Below are 27,772 nucleotides of genomic sequence, written 5' to 3' on the forward strand. Positions count from 1 at the left end.
AGGAGAATTTCTTTGGTAGCCAGAACATCCTCTCAAAGCAATCCATTCCACTCCAGTCACCAGCTGCTGAGGGAGATACCCTCCTCCAATAGGTACTGACAAATAGTTTTCCCAGTTTCTTACCACAGTGCCATGGACTATTCCCTGGGGCCCAATGTAGCAGTAGCTCCCTGCAGTCATCTGACCATACCTAGCAATGCCAACAAACAATGATGCCACGTTATTCAGGCTGGAATTATTTTTGTACAGACACCTACATATGTTTCCAGTACAACAAAAAAAGTCTCTGTGCTTTGATCTGTTGTTAAAGATCTGCTATTATCAAATTCACAACTCAAGTGAGTTTTTTCATTAGCAATGCACCAAAACATTTTCAGAGGATCACTTCACTCTTTAGATGGAGTTGAAAACTGCGTGGATTGCAATGTGTTTTGGCATTTAGCATAGTGACTAAGACACCAGGATACTCCTTTTCACATCATTGGTATTTTTATGCCATTGGTTTCCAGTGGCACTAAGTCACAGTCACTTTTGAAGTTGTTAGCCCAGAATGGTTGTCCACATTCCTATGAAATTCACAGGAAAGTGGCAATGGACATTCGCTATACGTGCCCCTCCATTTCTGCCAGCTTCCATATCTGTACACATCCAGCTCTGCAGTGGTTTTAATTTATTCTTTCAATTGTACACAACAGGATAATACTTCTGTGCTCATCAACTAGGTGAGCAGTAAGAAATGGGTAAATAGTCATTCAAAAATATTAAAAATTATAACTTCCCACCTCAAAGGTTTCTTTTAGTGTGAAAGAATGTTTTGTAGCTCATGTTTTCTGAAGACTGCAAAACAACCACTGCAAAGTGGAACTAGCCAGTGCTATAAGTAGGTTATGATTAAGGCTTCAGGCTGTAATTAATCCAAGACCCACATATAAACCTAATACTAATTCCTAGCAGACCTCAATGGCATCCCTATATATGTTGCTGAACATAACTCAAACTCCTAAGTAATTCCATTTAATTGTACATCAATGCTTTGCAGCATCAGGACTTCATGCAGCACAGTTGAAATCCATCTGCATTAGATATTTTAACCAGCCATTGCTTGATGTCCAAATTACATTTTAGTTAAATATTTGATATATTTTGATAGTGAAGTATTGTCTTACATTGTTACTCCCAAAGCAAACATCTTCTCATATTCATCCCTGGTGGAATAGTTGGGAATAACCTAAGAAAACAACCAAAAGAAAACCCAGATCAGCAAATTAAATATTTGAGATCTTCCTAACAGCCTACATTTCTCTAATTATGGTCACACACAGAAAAACAGTGGAAAACAGGCGTGATTCAGATGTTCTATTCCATTCTAGTATTAGAAAAAATGTGTCCAATCTTTCTGGTAGTGTGACTGTCACGCAAAGTTTTAAGGAAAACAGTTCTCTAGTCACAAAACTAACCTGCAGAGAAAGAGATACTGAATGGCTGAGATGACTGGCAAGGAATCAGTATGTTCTCATGTCTAGCTTGCCTTTTGAGCAAAGAAGTCCAAATATCTGAGCATTTAACTAATAACCATCTGTTTACCTATTAAGAGCTTTTAAGTCTTTTAGACTGAGCTTAGCTGAACAGGTTTGGTCAAGAACACAGATCAGACTTAAAACAGAACACACTTGAAGTAGGAGTGACTGTACTGGAATGAATGCTGAGGAATTTGGATCGCAGATCCTCCTCTGTGCTGTTTTAAGTTCAGGTAGTATAAGTAATATTTTGAATCAGCAAACATTTGAAAACTAAACAAAAGAGGAGGAAAAAGAGAAAATAAGATGCTAACACCTACCATGCCATTAGTAATGATTAACCGAGGAGCATACTGGTGGCTGGGGAAGAGTCCCAGAGGATGTCCGCTGTACATTACTAATGTTTGCTCTTCAGTCATCTCTGACAAATAGTGCATTACCAACCAGAACTGAAAGGAAAAGCAAGGGAAATGAGGAAATCTGTTTCCATCTTACGTTTACATTCCTTTGTGAAGCTGCTAAACATTGAGCATGAAGGCAGCTATAGAGATAAGGAGGTATATTCACATATGGAATAACAGCCAAAACTCTCAAGACATTCTTGCTTTTCATAAAGTCCATTAAGCGACATCACTCAGCAAGAAACATAAATCACAAACTAGCAAAAGTCTGAATAAGTTCCAGAACAATTTCTTCAGTGTAATGCTCAGAAATCCTTCATTTTTAAAGCCATTCTAATTTTATCTTGAGGTTAACCATTTGGATCTGGCACATTTCTGGCAATTCTTCCAAAGCCAAACTGCAAAATTTTCCCTATAAAAGTGATTAAAATACCCATGAATATTGTTGAACCTAACCCAAAATGGATAATTCACCATCTTCCAGTGCTTGTCGTCTTTCCAACAAATGGATATTATTGCGTGCACTTGAAAATGAAAAAAATTTCTTATCAAAGAAAAAATTCAGCTTTCATTATGAAAAGTCCTTGAGGCACCTAGGAGTATACCAATGAATCATCTCAACTTTGCATGATTCAAGAATTACTCTGGATGTATACCAAAAAGTAGGCTTTGACAATCTAAGCTACCTACAGATTTGACTTACGTGCACCATTTTCTGTCACAAAGCCCATTATATCCCATGAGACTTTGATAACTGGGCCTGAGAGGAGCTTTGCTATGCAGTATTAGAATTTAATGACAACATAAGGCTAGATTTTCGGAAGGGAGACAGTTTTGAGAAAAAAATGGAACTGTTGATCAAAGAGACAGCAGTATCAGTGACAAACAAAACCAGTTGTCACGGGCACTTAACCTCTGCGGTTTGTGTCTTTGATCTGAATTAAAAATTGGACAGATTTGAAGCCAGTCCCTTCTAACCCAGCTAACTGCCCAAGCTGCAAGTCAAATCAAATAGGAAAGAGTTAGAGTTACTGTCTTGCTTTGTACATTTTGGGATTGTTTCATTACTAGTACCGAATAATCAAGTTCTAGTCCTAGGACAGAACAGGTGACTAGCTGAACTCTCAACTCTTTATTACAAAATATTGTAATAAAATCAGAAGCTGTATAGTTAGATCTTTTTGCATTTCAACTAGTAAGGAGGAAGCTAAAGCCTTTCCTAGCTTAAAGAACTCTTCTGTTGTCTGCAAGCTTGTAAAGTTAACTCGGCATGGTTCTTTCTTTTAAAATTATTCTGAGGACAGCAGAGGTCTGTGCGGATATAAACCAAACTGAACCTTTTCACTAGGAATTTTGCAACGATGTATTTCCAAAAAGCATGTTGTTTTCAAGCCACAAACAGAACAAAGTGTTCTGCCATCACTGAATCATTCACGTGATTGCTACTTTAAGTAAGCAAAACCTAAAATGTTTTGTTTGTTCTGCAATAACACAACTGCAGGTCGTAGCTCTGGCTTGGATGAGAACATGAGAGAAGAGAATATTTCTGACTTTGCCAGTGCTTCTACTTCACCTTGCACCTAAGGGATGTCAGTCCAATAAAGGCTACAATATAAATGTTGGCACTGCTCACATCCAAAATGCTACAAAAATGATGTAGTTGACAGGCATTCGCTTAATAGCATTTACTAATACATGAATAAATGAATGGTGTGCACTGCCCCAATACCTTTCTTTTTTAAAGATAGAAAAGTTTTGCCTCAAAAGCTACTCATGGCTTCTATTTAACTCCCATTTACCAAATTAGGAAACTGAAGCACAATTTTTTTCTCAACCACAAACAAAAAAATCACCATCAAACTGGGAAGAAAACCCAGGTCTCTCAGTTCCATGATACAAGGAGGAATCCATTGGATTTCTTAAAAAGCAAGAGGTCAGACTCAGGAAAAGCCACAAAAAGGTGCACACGTGATCCTTTATGACAGGAGTTGGCTCCTCAAGTCAGCTTTCGCTTATGTAAGCTACAAAATCAGAAATAAAGATCTTCCCAGCCTTCAGGAGCGACGCTGCCCCTTCACAGTGATGTAGCTTTCTACCTGTGCCTTATCTGTTCTGCACTGCAAAAGTCCTGTCCCCACTGTGCGGCCTTGGGGCGCATCAGAGGCTGCACAGATTAGGTGGGTTTGGCATTCACGATAACCACATTTGTGCCCATCCACACACACTCAGGACTGTTATTCATTATATGTTCCTCTTGCCACCACACACCTGCAGAGCATTCAGAGCCAGAGCATATTATCCTCTCGTGAATAAACTAAGCTCATACAAAAGCCAAGTCTAAATATATCACTGATGCCAAAGATCTCCTGAAAATGTTTCCCACATGCATTTTGTGATACTTGGACTAAAGCAAGTATGTTTATTTCTTGATAGAGAAGAACAGAGATTCTACAACCACACCTTAAATATCCCAGCTCTGATTTTTTTTTACCCACCTATTATGCTCCGAATATCAGGGATAACATTGCTAAGCCTGACAATAGAATGCACTTTGGCCAGCTAGCATGTAAATATTTACAGCTAGTGAGCTTTGCTTGGAAAAAGAGGCAGTATTGCAGTTTCTTAAATCAAAGTGCTTTATTAATCCACTACATATTATGAAAAATGTTGCAAAAGTACCAGGAAAAAAAACCCAAGCGAACGATAGACTTTTTTGTTTCCTAGAATTCATTTTGACTCTAAAATTATCTGTGCAAAATACACAGGCATGTACAAATGCATCAAAGAAAGATAAAGAATTGATCTTTACATCATCACACATGGGTTGGTATTTTCATGGTATTATGGTTAGTATTTCTCTTGGGCTGCCTGTGCTTTCCTTACTAAATAAAGCTCTCCTCATCTACGCAGCTCATAACTGAGCATTCCTCTATCTGGACAGGATGTTTTGGAGTATTTTGAGGCAATGACTGCCAAGAATTATCACGAACTGCCTAAGCAGAATGTGCATCAAAGAGGGTGAAACTGGTTTCACAAAACAAGTTGCAAAAGCAGCAATGTCCTACCTGTGCCCAGTTGCTGAAGACCTGCCCATTTCCTCCGTAAGTGACAAGTTCCTGAGGAAACTGGAAAAGACAATTTAACAATAAGGTGCACACTTTTCAGAAACATTTCACCTTATCTCCAAGCCATTTCTTTTAATCTCTGTAATAAATGAAGGTTTAGCCAAGAGTGAAGGAGGCTGAGTGGAGATCTTATCACTATCTACAACTACCTGAAAAGAGGTGATAACCAGAGGGATGTTGGTCCCAAGTAAGAAATGATAGACAAAAGGAAATGGCCTCAAGCTGTGCCACGGAGATTCAGATTAGATATTAGGAAAAAAATTAATCACTGAAAGGATTATCAGGCACTGGAACAGGCTGCTCAGGGAAGTAGTTGGAGTCACCGTCCCTGGAGGGGTTAAAAAGACTGGTAGGTGCTCAAGGATATGGTTTAGTAGTGTACAGGTACGGATGGACTCAATGATCTCAAAGGTCTTTTCCGGCCAAATGATTCTATGAAATCTCTTCTATACCTTATTGCATCAACACTCCATATTCTACAAAGCAGAAAACACCATCATAAAGGTGATAACTGAAGGGGGAAAAAATTCTTTCACAAAATGAGATGTTTGTTATTGTTAGAGTGGTATTTTGGAGGCAGAATGCTACAAAGTGATTCCTTGACTACAGTTTCTTCAGTTTGTATCAGACAAACATACAAGTAAACTCCCTTAAATAGAGACTGATTGAGTCCATAGTTTGGTTGCCAGTGGTGTTTACAGCTGGAAGAGCCTACAACCAGCAGGGCATCGTTGCATGGCCTCTCCCCTGCCATTTGCAAAAAGATGCATTACACTGAGTAGTGTTTGTAAGGATGGACTTTGGTCTTGTAGTAAATCTGTCGTTGAGGGCAAGCTTTCAAAGACAGATGAAGCATAAGCATTAACTTTTTCAACATAAGTTGGAGAAGAACTTTATTACAGTGAGCTCTACCCATCTCACCAGCAGCAACCAAGTTCCTGTATGTTATGGGAGCTCAAGTGAACGTTGTTGGTGTTGTAGATGGCCTCAGAGGTCTAAGTTAGGATCAGGACCCACCGAGAAGAATTAAGAACTGCACACAGCAGGAAACTAAAGAACTTAATACAAAAGACCCTAAACCCTAGGAATCAAAACATAACCATAGTTATGTTATAGAACTACCTTTGGTCCTTTACGGGCTTAACCTCACAAGAAGGGTCATTCCAGCACATCAACCCATAAGGAGGCCGGTTTGGCACTACTGAAACTGGCCTGCTTAGCTAACACACAGCAGCCAGCTCTACATGTACAGGGGCTGGCGAGTACACCTTGGAGCAGAAAAATCAGCAAAAAGCCTATGAACAGCTAAAAATCTATTCAATCTATAGAAAGAGGATCATCTGCATAGGGATTAATTTCGCCTATGAGCCTAAAGTCTTCAGTTCTTCTGTGAGAGCACATACAGGAATTAACTTGCAGATTTGCTGCTGCCCTATGGATCCAGCTTCCGTATTTTCACAGCACCTTACCTGAGCCACTGAGGGATCCAGATTATTCATGATCATCAGCATAATCGCAGCGGCCGATTTGGTCTTGCAAGGGTATTCTCCTATGGGGTACGCCCTGAAATGGTAGCCACAAAAATTTAGGAGGCACATTGACTCACAAGGGCCACCACAACAACATACCCTGCTGAAACACCCCTGCATGCCCACACATTCATTTGAGTTGCAGGCTTTTATTCATGATGGAAGAGGAAAAGAAACAAAAAAGAAGAAAGTTCAGGTCTGAAGTCATGTAAGTACCTTAACTGGCAAATCAGGGTTTAACTGTTATCAGAGATAAGTAAAGAAAAAAAAACCCCGTATTCAGTTTATCATTTGCTGAATCAGTTAATAATCTTTTATAAATGGGATGACCAAGAGCTCTCATAGCTTTTTAACTGGATTGGTTTTGTAATACTGAAACTGCCCTTTTATGCAGTTGCCAGGCCAAGCAGCTGAGTCCTGCAACACCAAGGAAAATAGCATCAGTGGAAGCTGCCTTCAGGCTCATCAGCCCTTGTTGTTTAAGATCCTATCTAAGAAAAACCACTCAGCTTGAATTTCAGTCCCAAAGAAGCTCTCAAAAACTAAACTAGTCAGGAGAAATACAGGACTTTTTACTGACTAAGATGAATTTCTGGATGAAATGCGAGAGATGCACTATAGGAAACTTTCTCAAAAGTATTCTCAGATGAATTTCCTTGTACTAATGTGCTTCAGTGCCAACTGCTGCAATTATCTCACTGTAATCTTCTCCTCCATCATTCACCTGTCATATTGTTGTAAAACATCTAGTCCTAGGTTTATTCGGCAGCTCTTCAGAGCCAGGACAGTTCCTCTGCTGTGTTTGCATCGGTCTTAGTACAATTGTGCTGAGGTCTCTAAGCTATGACACCAAAAGGAAGGATAACCATTGTTCAGGAGTTGTGCTCTTTCCCTTTCTGTAAGCAGCACCGTTACAGGTTCTGGAAATTCTTGAAGGTGTATGGTATAATTCAACACAGTTTTCCTTTTGCTGGGCCAGAGATCTTCAGTGGCTGAAGGGAAGATAGTTACACTGAAAAGGTTAGGCTAGGGAGTGCCAACTGCAAAAAAAAAAATGGACATCTGCTTACCAGCACATGAGCCAAGATCTGGAATGTACATTCTACAGATTTAGCAAATGGGCTCCTCCCATGAGTATATGGACTTTATCCTAGCTTTTACATCAGGATATCAAAAAACCCCACCACAAACAAAAAAAAAAAAAACGCCTTTTAGTCATTGCCAAACTAGGAGAGAAAACACTGAGTTTTCCCACAACATTTTATTTAATGTTTTCTGTTTTTCTAAGCTCGATGTGATAAAATAACAGGATATGTGGGATTGTGTCAATTCATCAAAAGGAGATATTTCCACATAATATTACTCAAAACATAAAAATCCCAAAGTTCAGAGCATGGGAACATAGGTGTAACACGGAACAGAACCAAATTTGACTGTGCTCCCTAGGGCATACAGAACAAAAGTCAAATACTACAGACTACAGAGAACAAAATGCATTGCCTTAATCTAAGACTGTAATAATCTATTAGAAGGAGTGATCAGTGAAATGGTCACAATGGACAAAATATTTGAATCTATCAAAGGGTCACCGATGCCAGTGATGGAAACAAGCTGGTAGACTGTCTCATCCAAGCGTGAGTGGAAGACATCCTCATCTGTAGTTCAGGGCTAGAGTCCTCTGAATTCCAGCTCTGCAAAACCTTTCAGACAGGCAGTCTTCCAGTTGTCCTCCTTCTTGCTGAATTGTGCAAGAGTGGACCCCAGACTAGTATGGACAGCACAGAAATACAGATGCCTGTGGAGATCAGAGTGCTTTCTAGTTGCTCGCCTTATTCAGATTTCTGTATCGACATTAAACAGGCCCCTGCTGATGCAGAAAGGAACCAATCAATCTTTAAAAGAAAAGCAGCTAGCCCCTGGCAGCCCTCTCTGACAATTATTCTGCTTCACAAACTTTAGCCCCATCAGTCCTAGAATAGAATGATGCTCCAAGATCAACAGGCACAGCATACTGCAAACCAGAGTCAGACACAAATTCTAGTGGTGGAAAACCATACTGTCTTTCTTTTAAGACTGGAAAGTCTTCTCTGAGACTGAGAAACTACCAGCCACTTACAGCACGTCCCAAGTCATCCACTCATCTGATCTGACCTCTTGGTTCGGTCGAGACTTGATTTGCAGCAGCTCAGGACTACTGCAAGTTTTCTGTCCAGGCTGCAAACTGAGGCCTCTGAGTAATGACTGGCCTCTAGAAATCGAGACTTGCCACGAGGGAGAGCATTTGGCACCTCTGCGTATGGTAAAGCTGGCATTATCGAGTACACAACCTTGCACAGTCCTTTCCCTGTGGTGAGTGATGCTGAGCTTTCCAGCAGTGAGACTGTCCTGGCCCTGCCACAGCCTATCTAGAAGGATGTGTGCTGTGTCCCTGCTTGACCCACGGGACTCTCACAAGGATAGAGAAGAGGGTGAAAGCTGGAGGATGAAGCATCACTGTTACGCAGGTTTAGAGAAAAGCATTCCAAAACATGCAGTATCTCGTGTTGGAAATGAAGCCACTGCTATGTAATGATACACAGAACATGCAATTTGTTCAGGTTATGCACTTCATTAATACCTTATGACTTGTACAAGAGGTAAATTAGGACACAGTAATGCAGCTATTTGAAGTTCAGTTTTAGAGGTGAAAGCTGGTAAACAAATGGCAGCCAAATGCAATGTGAACCATCCAATCCTTACCTCATCTCAATATCTGGAAAGAATCTGTACATATAGATATGGCCATAGAGCCGGAGTTCTTCAGCAAATTCCAGCACCAGCTTCTTTTGTATTTCAGGCGGAAAATAACGCAAGGCATTGCGCAAAGCCAGCTGCCAAAAACAACCCAAGAGAGACACAAAGATAGATGTAAAAGAAAAATGAAGGTGAGAGTGCTCTGAACTTCAATCAGACTCATCTGGAAGCCTGTCTAAGCTATCACAAGGATGACCCAATTTAAAAGGCCAAGTTCACACCAGGGGAGCGCCATTCCTGCTTTTCTATTGAAATGTTTCCATCTGCATCTTCCCTTGTAGATTCAATTGCTCTATGCATGTAACCCTCCCCTTCCCACCCACCCCAAATCTGCATGGAGATACCTTGAGGATTGGAGTAGTGTTCAGTACTATCAATATCAGACACGGACAAATTCCCTCTCAGAGTGCTAGGGGGCACTGGACTACCAAGAAAAACATTCTTCAGAAATCCTTGGTCTGAGACCCTGAACCCTAAAGACACCAAAGACCCTACTGTACTTACCATTCAAAACGGGATCTTGGCCCTGAGCTGTGTGACATACTTCCAGATGAAGATGTTCCTGGGCTAAGTTTTAGTAGAAATTCACTACGTTTAGCAGCCTAATGTATTGCAGAGAGTGGTGGTTTACATTATTTTATTGATGCTATATGTATTGCTTCCAAATTAGCTAAAGGCATTACTAGGCACTGAATTAAATTCTGCAGATGATACTACGTGGCTTATACTCTCTATTGGTTTCAAAGACATTACCCATGGTTTGCAAAGTACAGTATGTCCTTTTGGATGAAAGAAACCATAAGTAAATCACTATCTATGGTAACAGTCTGTTAAGTGATGTCTCTGTATTCCATGTTCCATTTGATTAAAACCATAACGAGGATAAAGATTTTGTGATCTTTAAAATCCAATTTCACGCAAAGATGCTACAAGAACTTCCAAGTTCCCTGAGAAATGGTGACACTATTCAAATCGCCTTTAGTTGTAGAGATTCACAAATCATACGGAATTTCCTATCTTCTTTAGGATGATATTTAAAGGCTGTGGAAAGGACAGAAAGTGATCAAAATCGCTTCTAAATCTGGTGACAGCCTACAAAACAACCCGATAACCCCAGTTTCAGAGAAGGCTGACCATAGCAAGGACACCCTGTGTTTGTGACATCTGCTGTTGGCAGTTGGAAGTGTTCTAGAAGCAGGAATTTTCTGGAGGAAGCAAAGGGGTGTGCTGTAGTACAGGAAATGGTTATCTAAGAAGAAAGGCACCTAGAGCCATCCAATCTATGTATCATGAACATCCGTCTTGGTAAGAGCCCTGAAGACCTCTGTAAAGCCCTCAACTCTATAATAAACCTTCTCATTCAACATGACTATGGCTGGCTTTTATAGCTAGAGCTCTCCAGTCCCTTCGTCTGAGCACTTTGGTCTCACATACCTTAGAGCAGACCGAAAGAACAATATCTCTAAATCTAGCAATGTCCCATACCAAGAGAGGTTCTTGTTAGCATACTTGCTACTGAACAGGCATACCGGTCACACCCTTTCAGATCAGGGAAACTATAGTGATTTACACCAGCTGAAGATCAGACCAGTAAAGCCCTACAAATTAGATTTGCCATTGCACACAGAGAACGTCAAGGGGGAAAACCTATTTACCAGACGAGCAAATGTAAATTCCATCCTCAAATACCACCTTATTTTTCTTCAGTTAGATAAGCAATCATTTTTCAAGGGCATGTTATTAATAAACACAAAAATCCCAGCTATATCCACACCATGACAAAATATGTGGGGGTTTTCAAAGTCAATCTCAGAAGCAAGCAGCCATCACTGTGTGTTCTAGATCTAAGAAAGCAAGAATAAAATCAAGAGGAAAAAATTGCCACATTTGGGAGAATTAGAGAACTATCAGGATGAACATTTTACTCTCAGTTTGGCAGGGATCACCCAGTCTTCAATAAATATATCATTTGTATTACAATGAAACTGATGGGTAAATATTTTTCTTTGCTGTAAGAAAAGCAAAATCTATTTGGATTTTCAAATTAACTCACTTAGACTGAGCATCTAGCCTGTTAATGTTACACATTAGCAGAAGTCTGAATTTTGATGATGCAAACATTAATGAAACATGAACTTGGATGTTACATGAAAGGTGGGATGGATGCCTTGGTTGCCCAGACAATAGAGGTCTGATTTTATAAAAGAGGACTAAGACTGTGGCTTCTTTAGCTTAACTGAACAAAGGTAACACTTGATTGCTGTCTGACCGCAGAATAAGTCAAAGCAGAGATATGCTGGAAGAAGAAAAATGGTTTTGAATTAGCCATAAAAAATGTAGTCCTGAAATGGGAAAAATTTAAATTAAAGAGATTCTGAAACAGACTCTTAATAGGAGATCTGGAGCTCTTAAAATTGCTTAGATTGAGCCTGCCCGCTTTATGAAAGGGCAATTGTCATGTGCATTGGGGAGAATTTTGCATATTCATTATTGAGCTATAAAGTGAATAGCCTGAGAAAGGCACTCGAGGAGTAAATTCAAATATGCTGATCATCATGCTTTTGTGGAAAGGCAACACAAGGATGCTATTCTTTATATTTTATTAAAGCACCATATAAAACAGTATTCTGACCTTTAAGCAGGATAGATTTTACCTATAACCAATGTATTGCTTTCTGAATATTAGAATTGTGCATTTTATGTTTAGATAGTCTTCCTTTTTTTAACTTCCACTGGCACCTTAAGCTGCATGTGCTCAGCTTCTCTGAAAAAACAATATCCAGGTTTCACTGGTGTCTTAAAATGACAAAAATCAATGGTATTTATACTCCCAAGTTTGTTAAGTTACTTTGAAAAATCCACTGTGAATTTTCTGAGGTACTGATTCACTTCAGCTCAGTGCAATGCAAGCATCAGATGCAAAGTCTTCCTCTTAGATCTGCCAGGCAGAACTTCTTGTGTTTAAGCTCTAGTCACTAGTAGGGTGTCTTTTCGTCTTCACTGGCATTTACACAGCAAAACATGAACCTGCTGCTATTTAACCAAGATTCAGACCTCTTAATGTCAACAAAATGTACTCAAAAGAACACATGAAATCCTGCTCCAATGTAAATACCTTTGTTGTGGGGTTCACTTGAGAAATCAAGTACACCAGTCGTCATTGTTAAGTAGTGTTTGTTGAAGAGCCAGTGCCTCTTCAGAAGGAATGGCATTCATTTCCCTTTTCTAACAAGATCATCAGGAATTCCAGTGTAAGGATCTTGAGACACTCAAACACCAAGATCCGTAGTCTCTCTGAGGAAGTGACTAGCTTAACTCTACAAGAGTTACTTCTTAGTTTTGCCCTTTCCCTGTGGAGATGTTGCTCACCTCCCACTTCCCATCTTCTACGTGATGATATCTAGATCCAGAGTCTTTGGTAGCATTATTCTCCAAACAGCAACTGTAAAAGCAAGGCTGCTATTTCATGTATTATTCTTCCCAAGAGGCCGCAGTTTAAATCAGCTCAGTTGAGAGGTAAACACGGTGATTTCTGACTGGCCATTGCTGTAAACGCCCCACGAGCTGTGAAAGTTTAACCAAGTTCTTCACCATCCAAATGGTCCAAAACAGGAGTCAGCAGGCTGGCCTTCCCAGTGCACAGAAACTTTTAAAAGTGACCTCATTCCTGCATGTGTAAAGCAATCATTAAGATACAATGTCCTACTGCTTCTCCAGAAAGTTCAACGAGAGCTTGGTGTGCTAAGTAACTTTACCAGCTCCAGCTTTCAGCTCTTCATACCAGAATGTCATAAAGCAACACAGCCCAAATGCTCCCTAAGGGATAGGGAATCAACCCAAGTAACACAGCCAGCAGAAGGCACCTCACCTGCTAGGGTCCAGCCTCATAGCCCCTGAGGGAGATGAGCAGGGAAGCACATGGATGGCAGCCAGGCTCCACCAGGAGTCCAGATCACCAAGCAAGATCATGGCAAAGTGCAAGTCTGAAGCCAAGCTACTCCAGAGAGATAGGGCCCAGAAATCACCAGGAAGGTTCATAGTGGCAAATCAACCCACAGTCTGGAGATCAGACCAGTAACATCCATGAGCGGGCATAGGGACACGCTGCAGCAAAACTGAGACCAGACACCTCTCTAACAGAGAGGAGCAAAGCCTCAGCCCTGAGCTTAAATGGAGCCCATAAGGCTATGGGCAGAGGGTGTGGGCAGATCTCTGGTGAGACTCATCAGAGTCATTAAGGTCTATTAGTGCCTTCAGAGCCCTATTACAGAAACACAAATGATACTGATAACAGATGATCACGCTGGGGTTGCAGGAAGACTGTAACATGACTTGCCTCTTAAGATATGTAAGGAACTGCTGTATCAGTAAAGACATACCTTTTTTGATTCTGAGCAACACTGAGAAGTGTACCTTCTTCCCAAGTTGCAGCAGCTTTACTGGATTGTCAATGAGTATTGAGCGTGCAACCTTTGTTCTGCAAAGGACACGCTATACAAAAGATTTTAGAGGTAATTTCTTTGTAGCATATTTACATGAAGCTACAGATGCTGAGAAACAGAAAGCTAGGATTTCCTCAGCTGTAGAGGGAAAGAGAGAGGATGTGACTGTTTCAGGCCTCAGGCGAAGAATGCCTAAGGAAGAGAACTCAGGAAACATATAAACAGAACCAGTTTGGAGAAATGGCTTGATTTATTCAAGGAGAGTAAAGTTTGTCTGATAGGAAGAATTATATACCTCTTCAGCAAGTCTGAAAACACACAGAACTTTATAAATCTCACTTACAGGATTTCTAATATAACCACGAAAGGAGATCCAAGAAAATAAAATGTTGGTAGTGCTAATGTTTATAATTGTAGTAAAGTCTAAAACTGGAATGAAGGCATATGAACAGAGTGACAAGTCCTGAGGAAATTAGCAGACCATTATTAACTTCAATTCTGCAAAGCTTCCTCCGACTACTTCAATTAGAAAATGACCACAATGTCATACATAAAGACAAGCTTCGCAACGTGCTCAGCATTACACACTACCGACAAAAACTGGAAGCCTGTCTCAGGACTTAAAAAACACCTTGTAGAACAGACAGCCTTCTCTATAGTTGCCTTTCTACATGCTTTTCTAAGCATGGAACACCTCTTAAAGAAAAAGAGAATTGACCTTTCATATATAAAGTAAATACCAGCTGAGCCTATGGCCCTGTTGAGAGTTTAAGGTGGAGATTAAGAGTGAAATGAATCAGAGAGGAAGCTTTTAAAACTTTAACATTCTAATAAAAAAACAGCTAGCATGACCTCTTATCACATGTGACAGATAAGAAGGAGAGATGAGGGCAGGATGTTAGTAAACTGGGACTAGAAAATCAGTCTACTGCCATCTTGCAACACTTAAAGGTGGCAGAAAACTCTCTCTGTTTCTAGAGATAGTTCTAGAGATAGGGAGTGAGGACTCAGTCATTACCCTTCTCTCCCAGCTAAGCAGTAAGTTTTGGCACTCTTTCGAGAGGTACCATCTCCTCTCCTGCATCATAGACTCCTTCATGCTATTGTAGACTTCTGGGCAAAAGAGATTTAGCAAAAACAAGGAATAAAATGGAGATGATTTGCAATGTTCTGTCATGCAGAGGAGTTCACTCCCTGCTCCTCTATCTTCACAGCCATCACCACAGTCCCTTCTGCACATCTAGGAGCCACACTTCCACGTCTGAGCTGTCCCAGGCTCAGTCAGGATGCCTCAGCCATGAATGTTTCTGACATTGCAGCATATCCTCTTTGGATATCTCACAACTGTTCCCCTTTCTACCCTTCAGCTAGGCTTTCCTCTGCTTGCGGAAGTTGGCTTTGAAAGAATTTAATAAAGAATTTGGCCACCAATGCCAGTGGGCAACTCCCATGAAGGCAAGGAAGTTGCATGCAATGTGTTAGCAGGGAAGGAACCTCTGTGTTCTGACCAGAATATCACATTATAAGTGATGTTATGTGTGACGAAGCATAGACTTTCAAACTAAGGAACTCATCGTATCATCTCCCATACAAATTCCTAAGGATCTTCACCCACTGACCATTGTTTTCTGTTGATGTTTTCTTAATCTCTAACATGAAATAATGCAATGATTACTTTAGTGTGTATGTAGACTATTCAAACAAAGAGACAGAAAAATAATTACACAACTAAAGACAAATAATTAACTCAACTCCCTATGAACTTGCCTAAATTCCAGGACGCTCAGACTGCTGGTTAAAATAAATTATCTTTGGATCTTTTATGCAAATACACAGATGTGTAGCTTGTACCATGTTGTTAATTCACCACATCTGATGTTTATTGCTTTTGAGAGGTAAGCTTTCACTCCCATACATATGCAGTGTTGTTGCAACAGCATTCATAAATTCATCTCCAAGGAACAATGCTGGATTGACAGCATTGAAGTCTCATGCCTCTTGTTTAGCCAATTAAAATCATGGAAGCTGTTGTGCAGCAAATCTCTGTCATATCAATATGCTTATCTCTTGGGGAGGAAGAAAGAAAGCAAGCAGAGGAGTTTCCAGCACTTTGCCCCGTTACCCCCTGAAATTATAACACCAAGGAATTACATTTGCCACAAAGTTAGGTGCACGCTCAGAAAAGCATTTGAGCCAATCAGGTCTGCTGCCCCGAGCTGCATTTATCTGAAAAGAAGACCCTGTGAAATCCCACGTTACCTTTTTCTCCTGAACAGTGAGATTTGGAGTTCTCACAGGCGCATGGGGTATTCCTTTCCTCCGCCCTTTATTTTCAGGTAAAGGGTAGAGAGGAAGGCCACGACAGATTTCCTTCAGGCTGTTCATACCTGCTGAGGAAATAGCAGGAGGAAAGGCAAGACAAATTGGAGAGATACAAGGAATGGGGAACGAAGAGTGCAGGCAAGGAAGAAGCTAAGCGATTGAGATGTACCGCCACTCTGGGGTGATCTCAAAGAGGACAGCCTGTTCTCTGACTTTTGCAAAGAGGCCTGTCAAGCAGAGAGGGCAGGTGGGATAGGTGACACACCTCCTCCCACTGTGCCATGCCATTGGCTCTCCCTCCTCCCCCAAAATAAATGATTCACAGTTCGGCTGTTTATTCTTTGGGTGCTTTGTCAGCTGGTGCTGCCCTCAGCCACGAGAGCAAACTCAGACACTTTCCAAATCATCGGATTCCCCCAATGTCCTACCAAGGCTCATGGTCTGGAGCATGAACCTGGCCTAAGACCTCAAGTATTGTGCATTTACATTTCTATGGTTTAGAAGCCGAGTGAAGTTAGTCATTATTATTCACGTCACTGTTCATACATACTATTCAGCTACGATGAGCATTCTCTGTTTGTCACCTCTAGGTATGGGCTGTTCCTCAGATCTCATCTATTTGTTTTTAGACAACAGTGGTGGTCAATGCTAACAGCAAAATTTCCTCTTCAGGTGTTTGCGCCTCTTATCTCACAGGCATGAAAGGATTTTTGTAGTATGAAACTGGAAATGTACTCATTAGCACAGGCAGTGGTGTTCTCAAGATAGGCAATAATTGGGAGGAAGAATTAAGGCTTTCAGTTCTAAGTCACTTTTATATCCCACAGTCAACAACAACTAGAAAGTCTTACGGCACTGCCATCCAGCCATCACAAGTAAATGAACATACTTGGCTCTGACTTTCCACTCACAGTGTAACGCAAACTTTGCTCTCCGTTTTGAGTTGTTCAAATTATACATAAGCTTTTTGACCTTTATTATGTCTACTACAATTCATGGACACAGACTTTTCTCAAGTCCCACCATTTAAGCCTGGTGAAATTAACTGGGAGAAACATTTCAGTTAGGAATGAGCCTAAAACCTAGGAATAATATAATACTGCATTTTCCCACAAAACCAGCAATCAACAAGCAATGACAACAAAGCACAATTATTAAATGACAGCATCTCATTAATGTCACATTGGCTTTAGCTCTAGGACATACTGCACATCCCCAGCTCCCCCCGGAGATGCTTGAGTTGAAAGAACTCTGAATGTCCCAGGGGAGCTGAGCGCACGGCAGACTCAAACCCTCTGAAGGATTTTAACTGTCATTTATGGCAGAACTTTGGTGTGCAATTATACAGTATATTAGCTGTTTTCAAACAGAAGGTAATGACAAAAAGGCGAGGAAAAAACCTCCTTCATATTTTTAAATTTTCTATCGGGTTTTCTTTTTAAAAACATATGAAAAGAGAAAATAAGGGTGACGTCAGAAAATTCTACCCCAAAACCTGGCTAAATAACCCTGCCTTTTATAAACAACCCAAAGGAAAATAAATCTCCTTTTCTTCTCTGTGTGACCCACATTCTCCAAATCCCTCTAAAGTCTGATCCTGTGCACACATGGGCACAAGAATAACCTCGTCTTCTTTTGGGTTCCCATCAGACCTGCTTCCTGCTGCGACATCAAGAAGCAGTGAATGGCACTACACTGCCATGAAAGCTGAAGACAGAGAATGAGGGCTGGTGGAGGGAACTCACTCCCTGAAATAAAATTATTTCTAGGGCTGAACACTTCCACCCCGATAGCTGCAAACTGGTGCCATTCTTGGTCCCGGGGAGCTTTGTGTTGGAGTTATCTGAGCAAATCTGACTCCAGGGTCATGCCCTGTGTCGGCTGGGGCAGGCAGGTGTGTCGGTGGTGCCAAGGAGACACCCCAACTTCTCTGGGAAGTCACAAATCCCTAAACCTGTTTGTACACCGTGTGAGCCAAACCTAAGGCAAAACCCAAGGCTACTCTGCTCACCCCCCCCAGGCCCTGGGGCTGCTTTCTGGGTGCGCGGGCAGGGGCTGTGTCCCGCTGCACGGCAGGTGCCGTGTGCTCAGCGGGCTGGCAGAGGGTGCTGCGCCACAGCGGGCACCAACACGCCCGCACACGGGCACCAACACGGCCACAAGCACAGACACACATACAGAAGGACACACACACGCGGACACAGGCACACAAACACAAACATGCACACAGACACAAACGCACACAAACACACACATGCACAAAACCACACACATGGGCACAAACACAGGCACGCACACATATACAAATGTGCACACGCAAACACACACGCAAGCACACATGCACAAAACCACACACGCACACCAGCACACACAAATGCACAAGCGCACATACAAATATGCACACACATATATGAAACCACTCACACACAAATGCGCACGCACACAAACATGCACACATATACAAATGCACACCCAAATGAACAGGCACATATGCAAATGCGCATGCACACAGAAATGCACATGCACAAATGCATATGCACAAGTGCACACACACACAAATGCACAGCACACAAATGCACACACACACAAATGCACATGCACAAGTGCACACACACAAATGCATATGCACACAAGTGCACACAAATGCACACACAAACACATGCACAAATGCACACAGATACAAATGCACACAAATACACACACACACAAATGCATATGCACACAAATGCACACACAAATGCATATGCACACACAAATGCATATGCACACAAATGCACACACATACAAATGTGCAGCACACAAATGCACATGCACAAGTGCACACATACATGCAGATGCATACGCACACAAATGCACACAGATACAAATGCACACAAATACACACACAAATGCACATGCACACACAAATGCATATGCATACAAATGCACACACACACATACAAATGTGCAGCACACAAATGCACAGACACACAAATGCACACGCACAAGTGCACACACACAAATGCATACACACAAATGCACACACATACAAATGCGCGCACCCAGAGAAATGCGCGCACCCCGCCCCGGCTCCCGGGCAGAAGGCGCTGCCGCCCAACACCGCCGCATCTCAGCGCGAGAAGGAGCAGCGCAGCCGGCGCGGAGGTGCGGGACCCACCCATCCTCCTCCACTCTAAAAGGAAAAAAAAAATGAAAAGGCACACATGTAAAGAACAGGAAGAAGATCACATGTTATAATAATCCCCTTTGCAGCCAGAGAGGACCAGAGAGGAGGACTGCCCAGCTAGGACTGGGAGATGCGCTGGAGGCTGAGAGGGAGGCAGAGACAGAACTTGTCGATAACTCCGCAGCCCCCGCGAAGGAAGGAGCCCCCGGCCCGAATCTCGCTGTAGCGGGAGGGAGAAAGGATCCTGCGATCGCCCCCCTTGCCCCCGTCTCGCCGGGCGCTGGGCATGGCAGCGCAGCCCGTGCCCGTCGCCGGGAGCCGCCGCTGAGCGCGGGCAGCAGGAGCGGCAGAGCCGAGCTGGCCTGGGGTTTGTTTTTCGCTCTGATCCCCTGGCGCTCGCTGTGTGAAGCAAATCCCTTGGAGGTGGGGGAGAAGTGGCTTCCGTGACAGCGGGGGGAGGAGGGAAATCGAATTAGAATAAACCAAAATAAAAAGAGAGAAGAGCCGAGAAAGCACTTGCTTCTCATCATCTCTTCTTATGACCCTCTGCTGCGGGGAGCAAAGGGAAAGAAGGTGCGGGGGCAGCTGCAACAAAGCGGGGTTCAGGCTGCCCGCACCCCGGCGCTATCCCGGGTGCCCAGGGGAAAGCCAGGCACAGCCAGAACGAAGCTCCAGCAAAAGCGAGGAGCAGAAAGGAAAGTTCGGAAATAGCATCCGACCAAGCCGCGAAGGACGGGAGCGGACGGAGCTGTACGCGTCGCATCAGTTCTCGATGGTGCATCCGAGGGGCTGCGTCAGGGCTGTGACCCTCCCTGGTTTGCTACATGGAGAGGAGTAAAGACAGAAAATCCGTGTTATTTATTTATTTATTGGAAGCAATGTACGGGTGACACCCAGAAGGCATCCCTGGGAAAAAAAAAAAAACCAAACAACCCAACAACCAGAACCCACCTCTGGACCCAGATGAGAGCAAAAAGAATGAGAGAACAGCCTTGACCCCTACCCTGAGAGGAAGGTGAGCAGGAAGGAAAAAAGAAAATCCAGAAAAGCCATGCAAACTCCAAACCTGTAGATTACTGCAGCTCTTTTTTTGCTTCACTGAGGACAGATATTTTACTGACAGCCATGCAGCATAAAGGCATCATGCTGATTGTGTTCTTGGAATATTTTATTTCTGGCCATGGGGAAGCAGGTAAGCAAAATAAATCAATTTTGCCATTCATTAAACAATTAGGATAATATCCTGAGTTTACCAAGGGGAAAGGGGGTAGAAATCAGGTCTGTTTGTTAAAAAAGTATGTCAGCATATTTATTTTAGATTGGATTTTTACAAGTAGTCTGTGTTAGTTAATGTATACAAGTGCTTCTTATTCCCTGCAGTACACAGCTTTATAGCTCAGCCTCCTCCCAAAGACATATAATAGTATGTGCAGTTTGATACAGCCTTGAAAGAAAAAAAATATATTATTTTTGTCAACCAAAGAAAGTAAGAGAGAAAGAAGTACATAGATGGACTGAGATATGCTGGATATTTGTTTTGAGGGAGAAACAGTGCCTTCCTAGGCAGGACAAGAGTGAAATGACAACATCCTAGGACAGCATCACTGCAGAAATCTGAATTATTCTTTGCTAACTTCATTTTGCATCATTAAAAGTCAGAGTGCTTAGGAATTACTGTGGATTTATCCAAGGCAGTGCTTTCACTCACTGTGTTCCCTGACTTAATTGTTAACATGCAGTGGATAGGATTAAATTAGCAACAGAGAGAAAATGGATTAGGACAGAAAGAGAAGCTGATTACTTGTGTGTGTGTGTGTGTGAGTGTACAAAGAAGCATATATAGGAATGATACAGTTGTAATGGTATTTTCATAGGGTCCTAAAGATACCTGGATTGTGATGGAGACAAATTCCTTAAGGGAAAGGAAGCAAAGCATTAGGTTGTTTTCTTCTTGCTGTAGTTTAATACATCTTTAAGGATAAAAGGGATGAATTATGCAGATCAGGTCAGAAAAATAAATATATGGATTGATAAAACAACAATACATCCTTGCTGACTTTTCCTTTGAGGTACTGGCTTGCGATTTCTCTTTCTGGAAAGGAAAGCACACCGGTGGCTTAAATTTCACCTGTGTGCTCAGAGTATTAGGACAGGAACAACACTCTACCCCCAGTGATCTGAAAGCGATTGAAGTGTTGCGCCACCCTGCAAGCTCCAGTAAAGTCAAAGGCAGATCAGGTGGTTTCAGCTCGTGTTATTCCCCAGCTAGAACTTTTTTGATAACACAGACATCAGATTTCCATAACTGCAAGAGTTATTTTCTTAAAAACTGAAAAGAGCTCATCCTGTCATATTATCCAATCATTTGTTTGGGAAAAAGGTTGGCTGAACAACATTACAGGGAATGAGTGGAAGGAGAACATGGTACCTTGGTCCTCTTAGTGTCTTATCTTGGGCACTCACTAGTTTCCCAGGCTAGGACTCTCCCTGTAGGACACATATGTTGATAAGTAGCACGGAAAGGTTATGGAGATGTCTTGCGAAGTTAATGATACAGTTACGGAAATCAGCCTGTTCTAAATAGCCTAAATTTGCTCTACATGCAGCTTACAAAATGAAAATCAGTTTCAAAGAAATGCACCCCACAGCTGACTGCCTGGGAACTGAGTTTGAGGGGAGTGAGTGTGTTCTGTATTGAGCAGAAGTAACTCAAAACAATGGTGTAGGACATAGTACATAACAGCAAAATAATTGGACAGTGATGTTGATGCTGAGGATTCAGTGTCACTTTAAATAAATATACACTGCTTGGTCAAAAGGTTGCACAAACCAACAGCCTGTGAAAGCACAAGGGTTACCTCTTCATTTTCAATTCTTTTTGTTTGTTTGTTTGCTTTTTTGGAAGCAATAGGAAAATCTTGAATTAACATTGAATCTTTACTCGTCAGTATTGCTCAGACTAAGGATAGTGTTCAGACTAAGGACTGTGTTTAGTCAATCTGTGTAAAATTGTTGGGAAGTCTCAGCCTATTCCTGAGTAGAGTTCTACACGGACGTATGGTTTTGATGTAACATTATTAGCCTATATAGTAAACTCCCTTTTCAGCCCTTTAGTTGGTCCCTCCTGGTCAGAAGTGAAACCAAATGATGGAGTAAAACCCTTAGTGGTTAGGCTGGAGGAGTCACGTAGGTTTTATATTGAGAGATGTGACACTTGGGTGATCCTTACCCTGGTATCATGCGGCAGAGGGTGTTATTCCTCTCAAATAAACTCTACAGTGGTCTGACAACTCTTGCGTATTGGGACAGTTAACGGGACTGACAACAGTGTGGGCTCTTGCTTCAGCCCCAGCCAGCCCAGCCCAACCTAGAGCAGCAGCGCCCTGGGGAGCAGTGCACGGGCCAGACCCCTTCCCATGGCAGCCCTCCAAAAGGAGGTGGGTTGTGCTCAAAAATGGCCATTTCTAGCACCAAGCTTAAAATCAATTGCAGGAGCTGGTTGTCAGCAGGGTTTGGCTTCCTCTGGTTGGAGGTTACTCAGCTCATGTACAAATGAAGAGCCCATCCTTGTTCCAGGAGGGATGCGGGCAGGCAGACTGCGACCGGTCATGGTGGAACATTGCCCGGACCTGGGAATTTATTCTCCTTCTGTCTGTGCTGCAGGTTGTAGAGGTAGGTTAGTTTCATAGCATATTCAGAACTTCACCTTTAAGGTATTTATAGAAGGCTTGCTCATTAGCTGCAGTTGTGATGGCTGTTTTAATACAGAAGGACATCGGGCTGCTCATAAATGGATGAGGACTTGTCAAACTTATTGCAGAGCTATAGAGGACTTCTGCTGTAACCAGCGTTACGGGGTAAAGTTCTAGGTCTAACTAATGAAAACTTGAGCAACTCGGTTAGCTTTAAAAGAACATTTTAAAGTTTTTTGTTATTAAGAAAAAGGTTAAACAGATCCAGAACAAGCGAGATCCTGGTTGGATATATATGCTGAAACTGTTCCATCAAAAGAAAAGACCAGAGGTTTTAGTGTTTCTCAGAATGGCAAAATTCACTCTCCCATCTCCCTGTGGAAGACTTCAACACACAAAATCATAAATTTGCATGTGGAAGAGAAATAAAAATTCCAATTCCAATCACTCAGAAAATACTTTTCCATTTTTCCAGTCACATCAGTGGGCTTTGACTGTGTTGCCATGTGATCTTTCTTCTGTTGGGTACCCAATGAAGGGTGAAAAAAACCCTAAAAAAACTTGACCCTGTTTTTATTTAATACCTACAAAGTTCTGTTGCATTACGAGGCTCTGAAGTAGGAGATGTCTGTTAGAAATGGTGTCCCAGGAATATCAATAGTATGACCTCCCTTGAACTGTATGGTTCCCTAATCATCAGATAACACCGTTGTGATAACACGTGCCCGGCATGTGCCATTGACCTGCCACTTTGTGGCACAGCTCTGAGGGACCAGAAAACAAACAAATAAATTAATCATACCATTTATGGAGCCAAGCCATCCTCCATGGAGTAAAAGCTAATCAACTTCAATAACATACAGTGCCCATGCACAATCAAACTGTTTAGTTCTTTATGAATTATTCAGTGAGTCCTCCTGGCAGTTGTGGTAAGTTGTTTGTTCGCCTGGCTGCTGTTTCTCTTCTGCAGCAGTCCCCCCTAGCTCTCCAGATTCAACATTCCCTGTTGTTTCCACAGAATTAGTGAGTGATAGACAGGCTGCGCTATCCATGTGGCCAAGCATTGCTCTGCCAATTGATTTCTTTAAATGCAAAGCTTTTAATCGACTGCAGATTTTGTTTTTCAGTCTCTCTCCTTCTCAAACTGCCTTCTGCTAATTTGTACTTTATTTTTCTCCCATTTTCCTAATGACACAGCAGTTCAGACAGGAACTGTTTATTGATGTTCCTGCACTGGCTGGCAGAGCAGATAAAGCTTCTTGTGACTGTTGCTCAGAACAACCACGTTTTTCTTCCTTTTCCAAGTTCAGATAAAAACAACTGAAAAACTCAATACAAGACTAATAGCCTATTTATGGGAAATAAAAAAAGCAGCCATTCCCTTAAAAAATATTCCAGTTTTTACTTTCTCACATTCTCATCTGCAAAGTTTCCCTTGTATATCTTCTTACATTTAGAACTTCAGCGTCCCATTTCCCCTATGAAAGCTTCAGAGGTGTGATTCATCAATAGAGATGGACTTCCTTTTAATTACATGGTATATGTATCCATAATCCAATAGCATTTATAACATGGATCCATTCTTAATCAAATCTAAGTAACCTGACTCTTAGTCAGAGCTAATGCTTGTTCAAAGCTCAGTTGTAAGACCAGCCCCAGTTAAATTCTCTGGAAGCAAAGAAGAAACATTTCTGTAGCATTGAGCAAAATCAATTAATATCCAATCTACTTTAAACACAGAAATTGCTGTGCTTTTCTTATTTTTAGTAGTTTTTACCAAACAGTTTGGACTTGAACGTAAACCTAAATGATCCTTGCAAAGACATTCTTGAGGTATGGCTTATTATATTTTTTCTGACTTGCAAGGACAGATTTGTCTTTACTTCAAGATTTCTGCATGACTCAGTGAAATTGACCTTCCAGAGCAGACAAAAATATGGAATTTCAGATGCTCTGCAAAAAGGAAACTGTAAACATCTCTTGTGGAAATCTGAGTACTTTCTCAGGACAAAAAGGCTCAGAGAAATTGAAAGAAACCTCCCAGATAAAATCTCTGAAGTTCCTGGTGTTCTCCTATAACTGTAACAGGATCAGATAGAATAAAAAGTTCATAACCAGAAAGAAAATCGTCATCAAGCAGTCAGGATGATGTGAGGGCTTGGTGGAGAATCTCCAGTAGTGCTGAGAATCATCTGCTCAGTCGAAGTTAGGGAGCAAAGAGAACTGATAGAGCCAAACATCCCCATCTTCCCTTCTTTCCTCTCCAGCTACTTCTGCAACTCCTTCTCTCTCATGAAAATTCTTCTCTGTGCTGGCACACAGAGTGGTAGTGGGACTGAGGAGGGACAGCTTTCATTCCTTCAATCTGAGGACTATTCTATCTGAGCACATGAAATTCAGGTCCTGCTGCCCTCCAGGCTCTGCCAATCTCCTGGGACTTCACTGGGATACTGATAAAAATCTTGGCCAGCCCATTCTGGCCACTGGTGGAAGACAACCTCCACCAGGAGGAAACCCACTGTGTTTCCAGACATCCCCTCTTTCCCTGAGACTGCTGCTTAAAATGCCTTGAAGGCTGACACGCATTAAGCCCAAGTTCCTTTGAAGATGGCTTCCTTCCACCTGTTTCTGAAAGTAGTCAAGAGCATTTTTACTAGTTTTACTTCCATGCTAGCTGAAGCTTAAAACTACTTTATGCTGTATGTAAGCTAAAATGGCACGCACATTGGTCATCGAGACTCAGTGGACATAGAACAACTTTGTTTTGTGTCCTGGGAAGCAAAATGCATGAGGTGTTTTCCAAAACAATGTTTATCTCTGGCCATTCTCTCTGGCCTGTGCAGAAATGTCACTAAGGAAATAAGAACAGAAGCAATTCAAAACCATGCACACTGGACACATATTTTCACCTTGAAAATGTGGCATCTGTTTCACCCAACTACATTTGTAATCTAACTATTTTTATAAGGCTGAAACAGAAAGTCTTTTCTTTAACCTGACTTAATTTTAAAGTTAATTTTGCCTGAGGAAAGGCTGAATATAAGCCAAGTAGGGATTTTAAAAATTGACCTAGAATGTTGAACTAATAGCTGACCTCTGAACCACTCCTAGAGTACCCAGGGTTTACGGTCATCCTATGTTTCATTGGAATGGTCATTTCCTGTAGAACTTACTTTGAGTCATCTGACTTGTGACCTCTTGAATTAGATTTATGACTTTGCAAGGTCAGTGTTTAACTCCTTCTAAACTGTTAAGTTGCAAGGAGGACATTGTATGTCATTAGAAAAACAGTTTTCTCCAGTATGGTAATAAAGTTTTGGGACTGCCCAGTGTCAGTCACTGTGTTACAAGTGTCACAAGTGTCACAAGATACTACGGGTTTCCAAACAGCATGACAACTTTTTAGTTATCCCTACATTTTCTTAATTTAGAAATCAGTAGATATATAGATACAAGATACCAAAACTTTTGCCAGTATTTGCAAATTTGGCAAACAGAATATAGTGACCTATCTCAATGTCAAGGTATTTGTAAACAAAGAGACTTGTTTTGACTCTGAGTGATCTCAATAAGAGCAGTAGAAATTCAGTACCTCTCAAAATTATGCCAGTAATGCATAACCATAGAGCTAGAGAAAGACATGCTTTCTTTACGTGTTTGGAGGTGTGATTACCGTCTATAATTTGTTGGGCAGGAGTCATCTGTTTTCTTTATGTATCTACAGTGTATAGTACAGTTTGACTTTGCTTTCTGATAGCAATCGGAAAAAAAAAAATGCATTGAATAGATTCAGACCTTAGATACAGAGCTTTGATACAGTGAAAGTAAAGAAACACAATATTTGTGTGGTTAAATGCAAATTTCAATAGACCGACGCAACTGCGTTTTCAACAGAAATCACAGTTGAGCACCATAAGCATGACTTCTCTAAAGAGCTCAATTTCTGAGTAGGCACCAAAACCAAGGACTAGATTTATTGAGAAAATCCCTCCAAACTTTGTGTGAAAAGATGGAGCAGCTCTCCTTAGAAGGAGTCCTTTTGGATGTCAATCCCCGGATGAGGACTCCAAACGTTTGCATGCTCCCCTGTGTTACAGCCCGAGAACTATTTGAGAAATTCTACTTCATTGTGTTTCTTTTGTCTCTCTTTCAGATCCCATGAGGCTACGAGCCTTTCGCTGTAGTGGCCGTTCTTGCAACCCTCCCGTGGGAAACCTTGCAACAGGGAGGACGCCAGTCACTCTCACCACATGTGGCCAGAACAGTACAGAGCTGTACTGTTTCTACCCAGACCAGAATCTGCTCCATCAGGTCTCCCATGGCTGTGGGCAGCCTCGCTGCACCAAATGCAATGCCAACCAGCCTGATAACTCCCATCTTCCTGCTGACATGACAGATGATTTCTTTGCAAACCCCATCTCCTGGTGGCAGTCTGCCCAAGGGGTACACAGAGAAGAAATCAGACTGGACTTTGAAACAGAATTCTACCTGACTCATGTCATTGCTGTATTCAAGTCACCTCGTCCGGCTGCAATGGTGTTAGAAAGATCCCAGGACTACGGGAAGACTTGGAGGCCCTATAAGTATTTCTCTGTCAACTGTACAGCAACTTTTGGGCTCCAGGATGATCTCATTGAGGAGGGCTCCATGTGCACTTCCAGATATTCAGATGCAATGCCCTGCACCAGAGGAGAGGTAAGTGATAACTGAGGTTTGGACTAAATTAAATGAGAAGCAGCTGAAGACTGGCTGAAAATCTAAAAGTATGTGCTCAAAGAGATAGTG

General features: G+C 41.8%; 2 protein-coding genes across 2 annotated transcripts in view; one reads left to right on the plus strand and one right to left on the minus strand.

The window, feature by feature from the left end:
* UROC1 (urocanate hydratase 1) overlaps positions 1 to 16,361 on the minus strand; it is a 46,270-nt gene extending 29,909 nt beyond the window's left edge. The window contains exons 1-7 of the mRNA XM_009570910.2: positions 16,067 to 16,361; positions 9,312 to 9,442; positions 6,513 to 6,606; positions 4,984 to 5,043; positions 1,838 to 1,966; positions 1,167 to 1,228; positions 124 to 190 (exon numbers count right to left, since the gene is read on the minus strand). Of these exons, the coding sequence (XP_009569205.2) occupies positions 124 to 190; positions 1,167 to 1,228; positions 1,838 to 1,966; positions 4,984 to 5,043; positions 6,513 to 6,606; positions 9,312 to 9,442; positions 16,067 to 16,192 (669 nt within the window). The 5' untranslated portion in view covers positions 16,193 to 16,361. The remainder of the gene's footprint in view (positions 1 to 123; positions 191 to 1,166; positions 1,229 to 1,837; positions 1,967 to 4,983; positions 5,044 to 6,512; positions 6,607 to 9,311; positions 9,443 to 16,066) is intronic.
* A 2,948-nt stretch (positions 16,362 to 19,309) lies between these two features.
* Positions 19,310 to 27,772, plus strand: part of LOC104068063 (netrin-4-like) — a 49,258-nt gene continuing 40,795 nt past the window's right edge. Inside the window, exons 1-2 of the mRNA XM_009570896.2 lie at positions 19,310 to 20,487; positions 27,141 to 27,682. Coding sequence (XP_009569191.2) covers positions 20,421 to 20,487; positions 27,141 to 27,682 — 609 coding nt within the window. The 5' untranslated portion in view covers positions 19,310 to 20,420. The remainder of the gene's footprint in view (positions 20,488 to 27,140; positions 27,683 to 27,772) is intronic.

Source organism: Cuculus canorus, chromosome 11, assembly GCF_017976375.1.
Source record: "Cuculus canorus isolate bCucCan1 chromosome 11, bCucCan1.pri, whole genome shotgun sequence".
Lineage (NCBI taxonomy): Eukaryota > Metazoa > Chordata > Aves > Cuculiformes > Cuculidae > Cuculus > Cuculus canorus.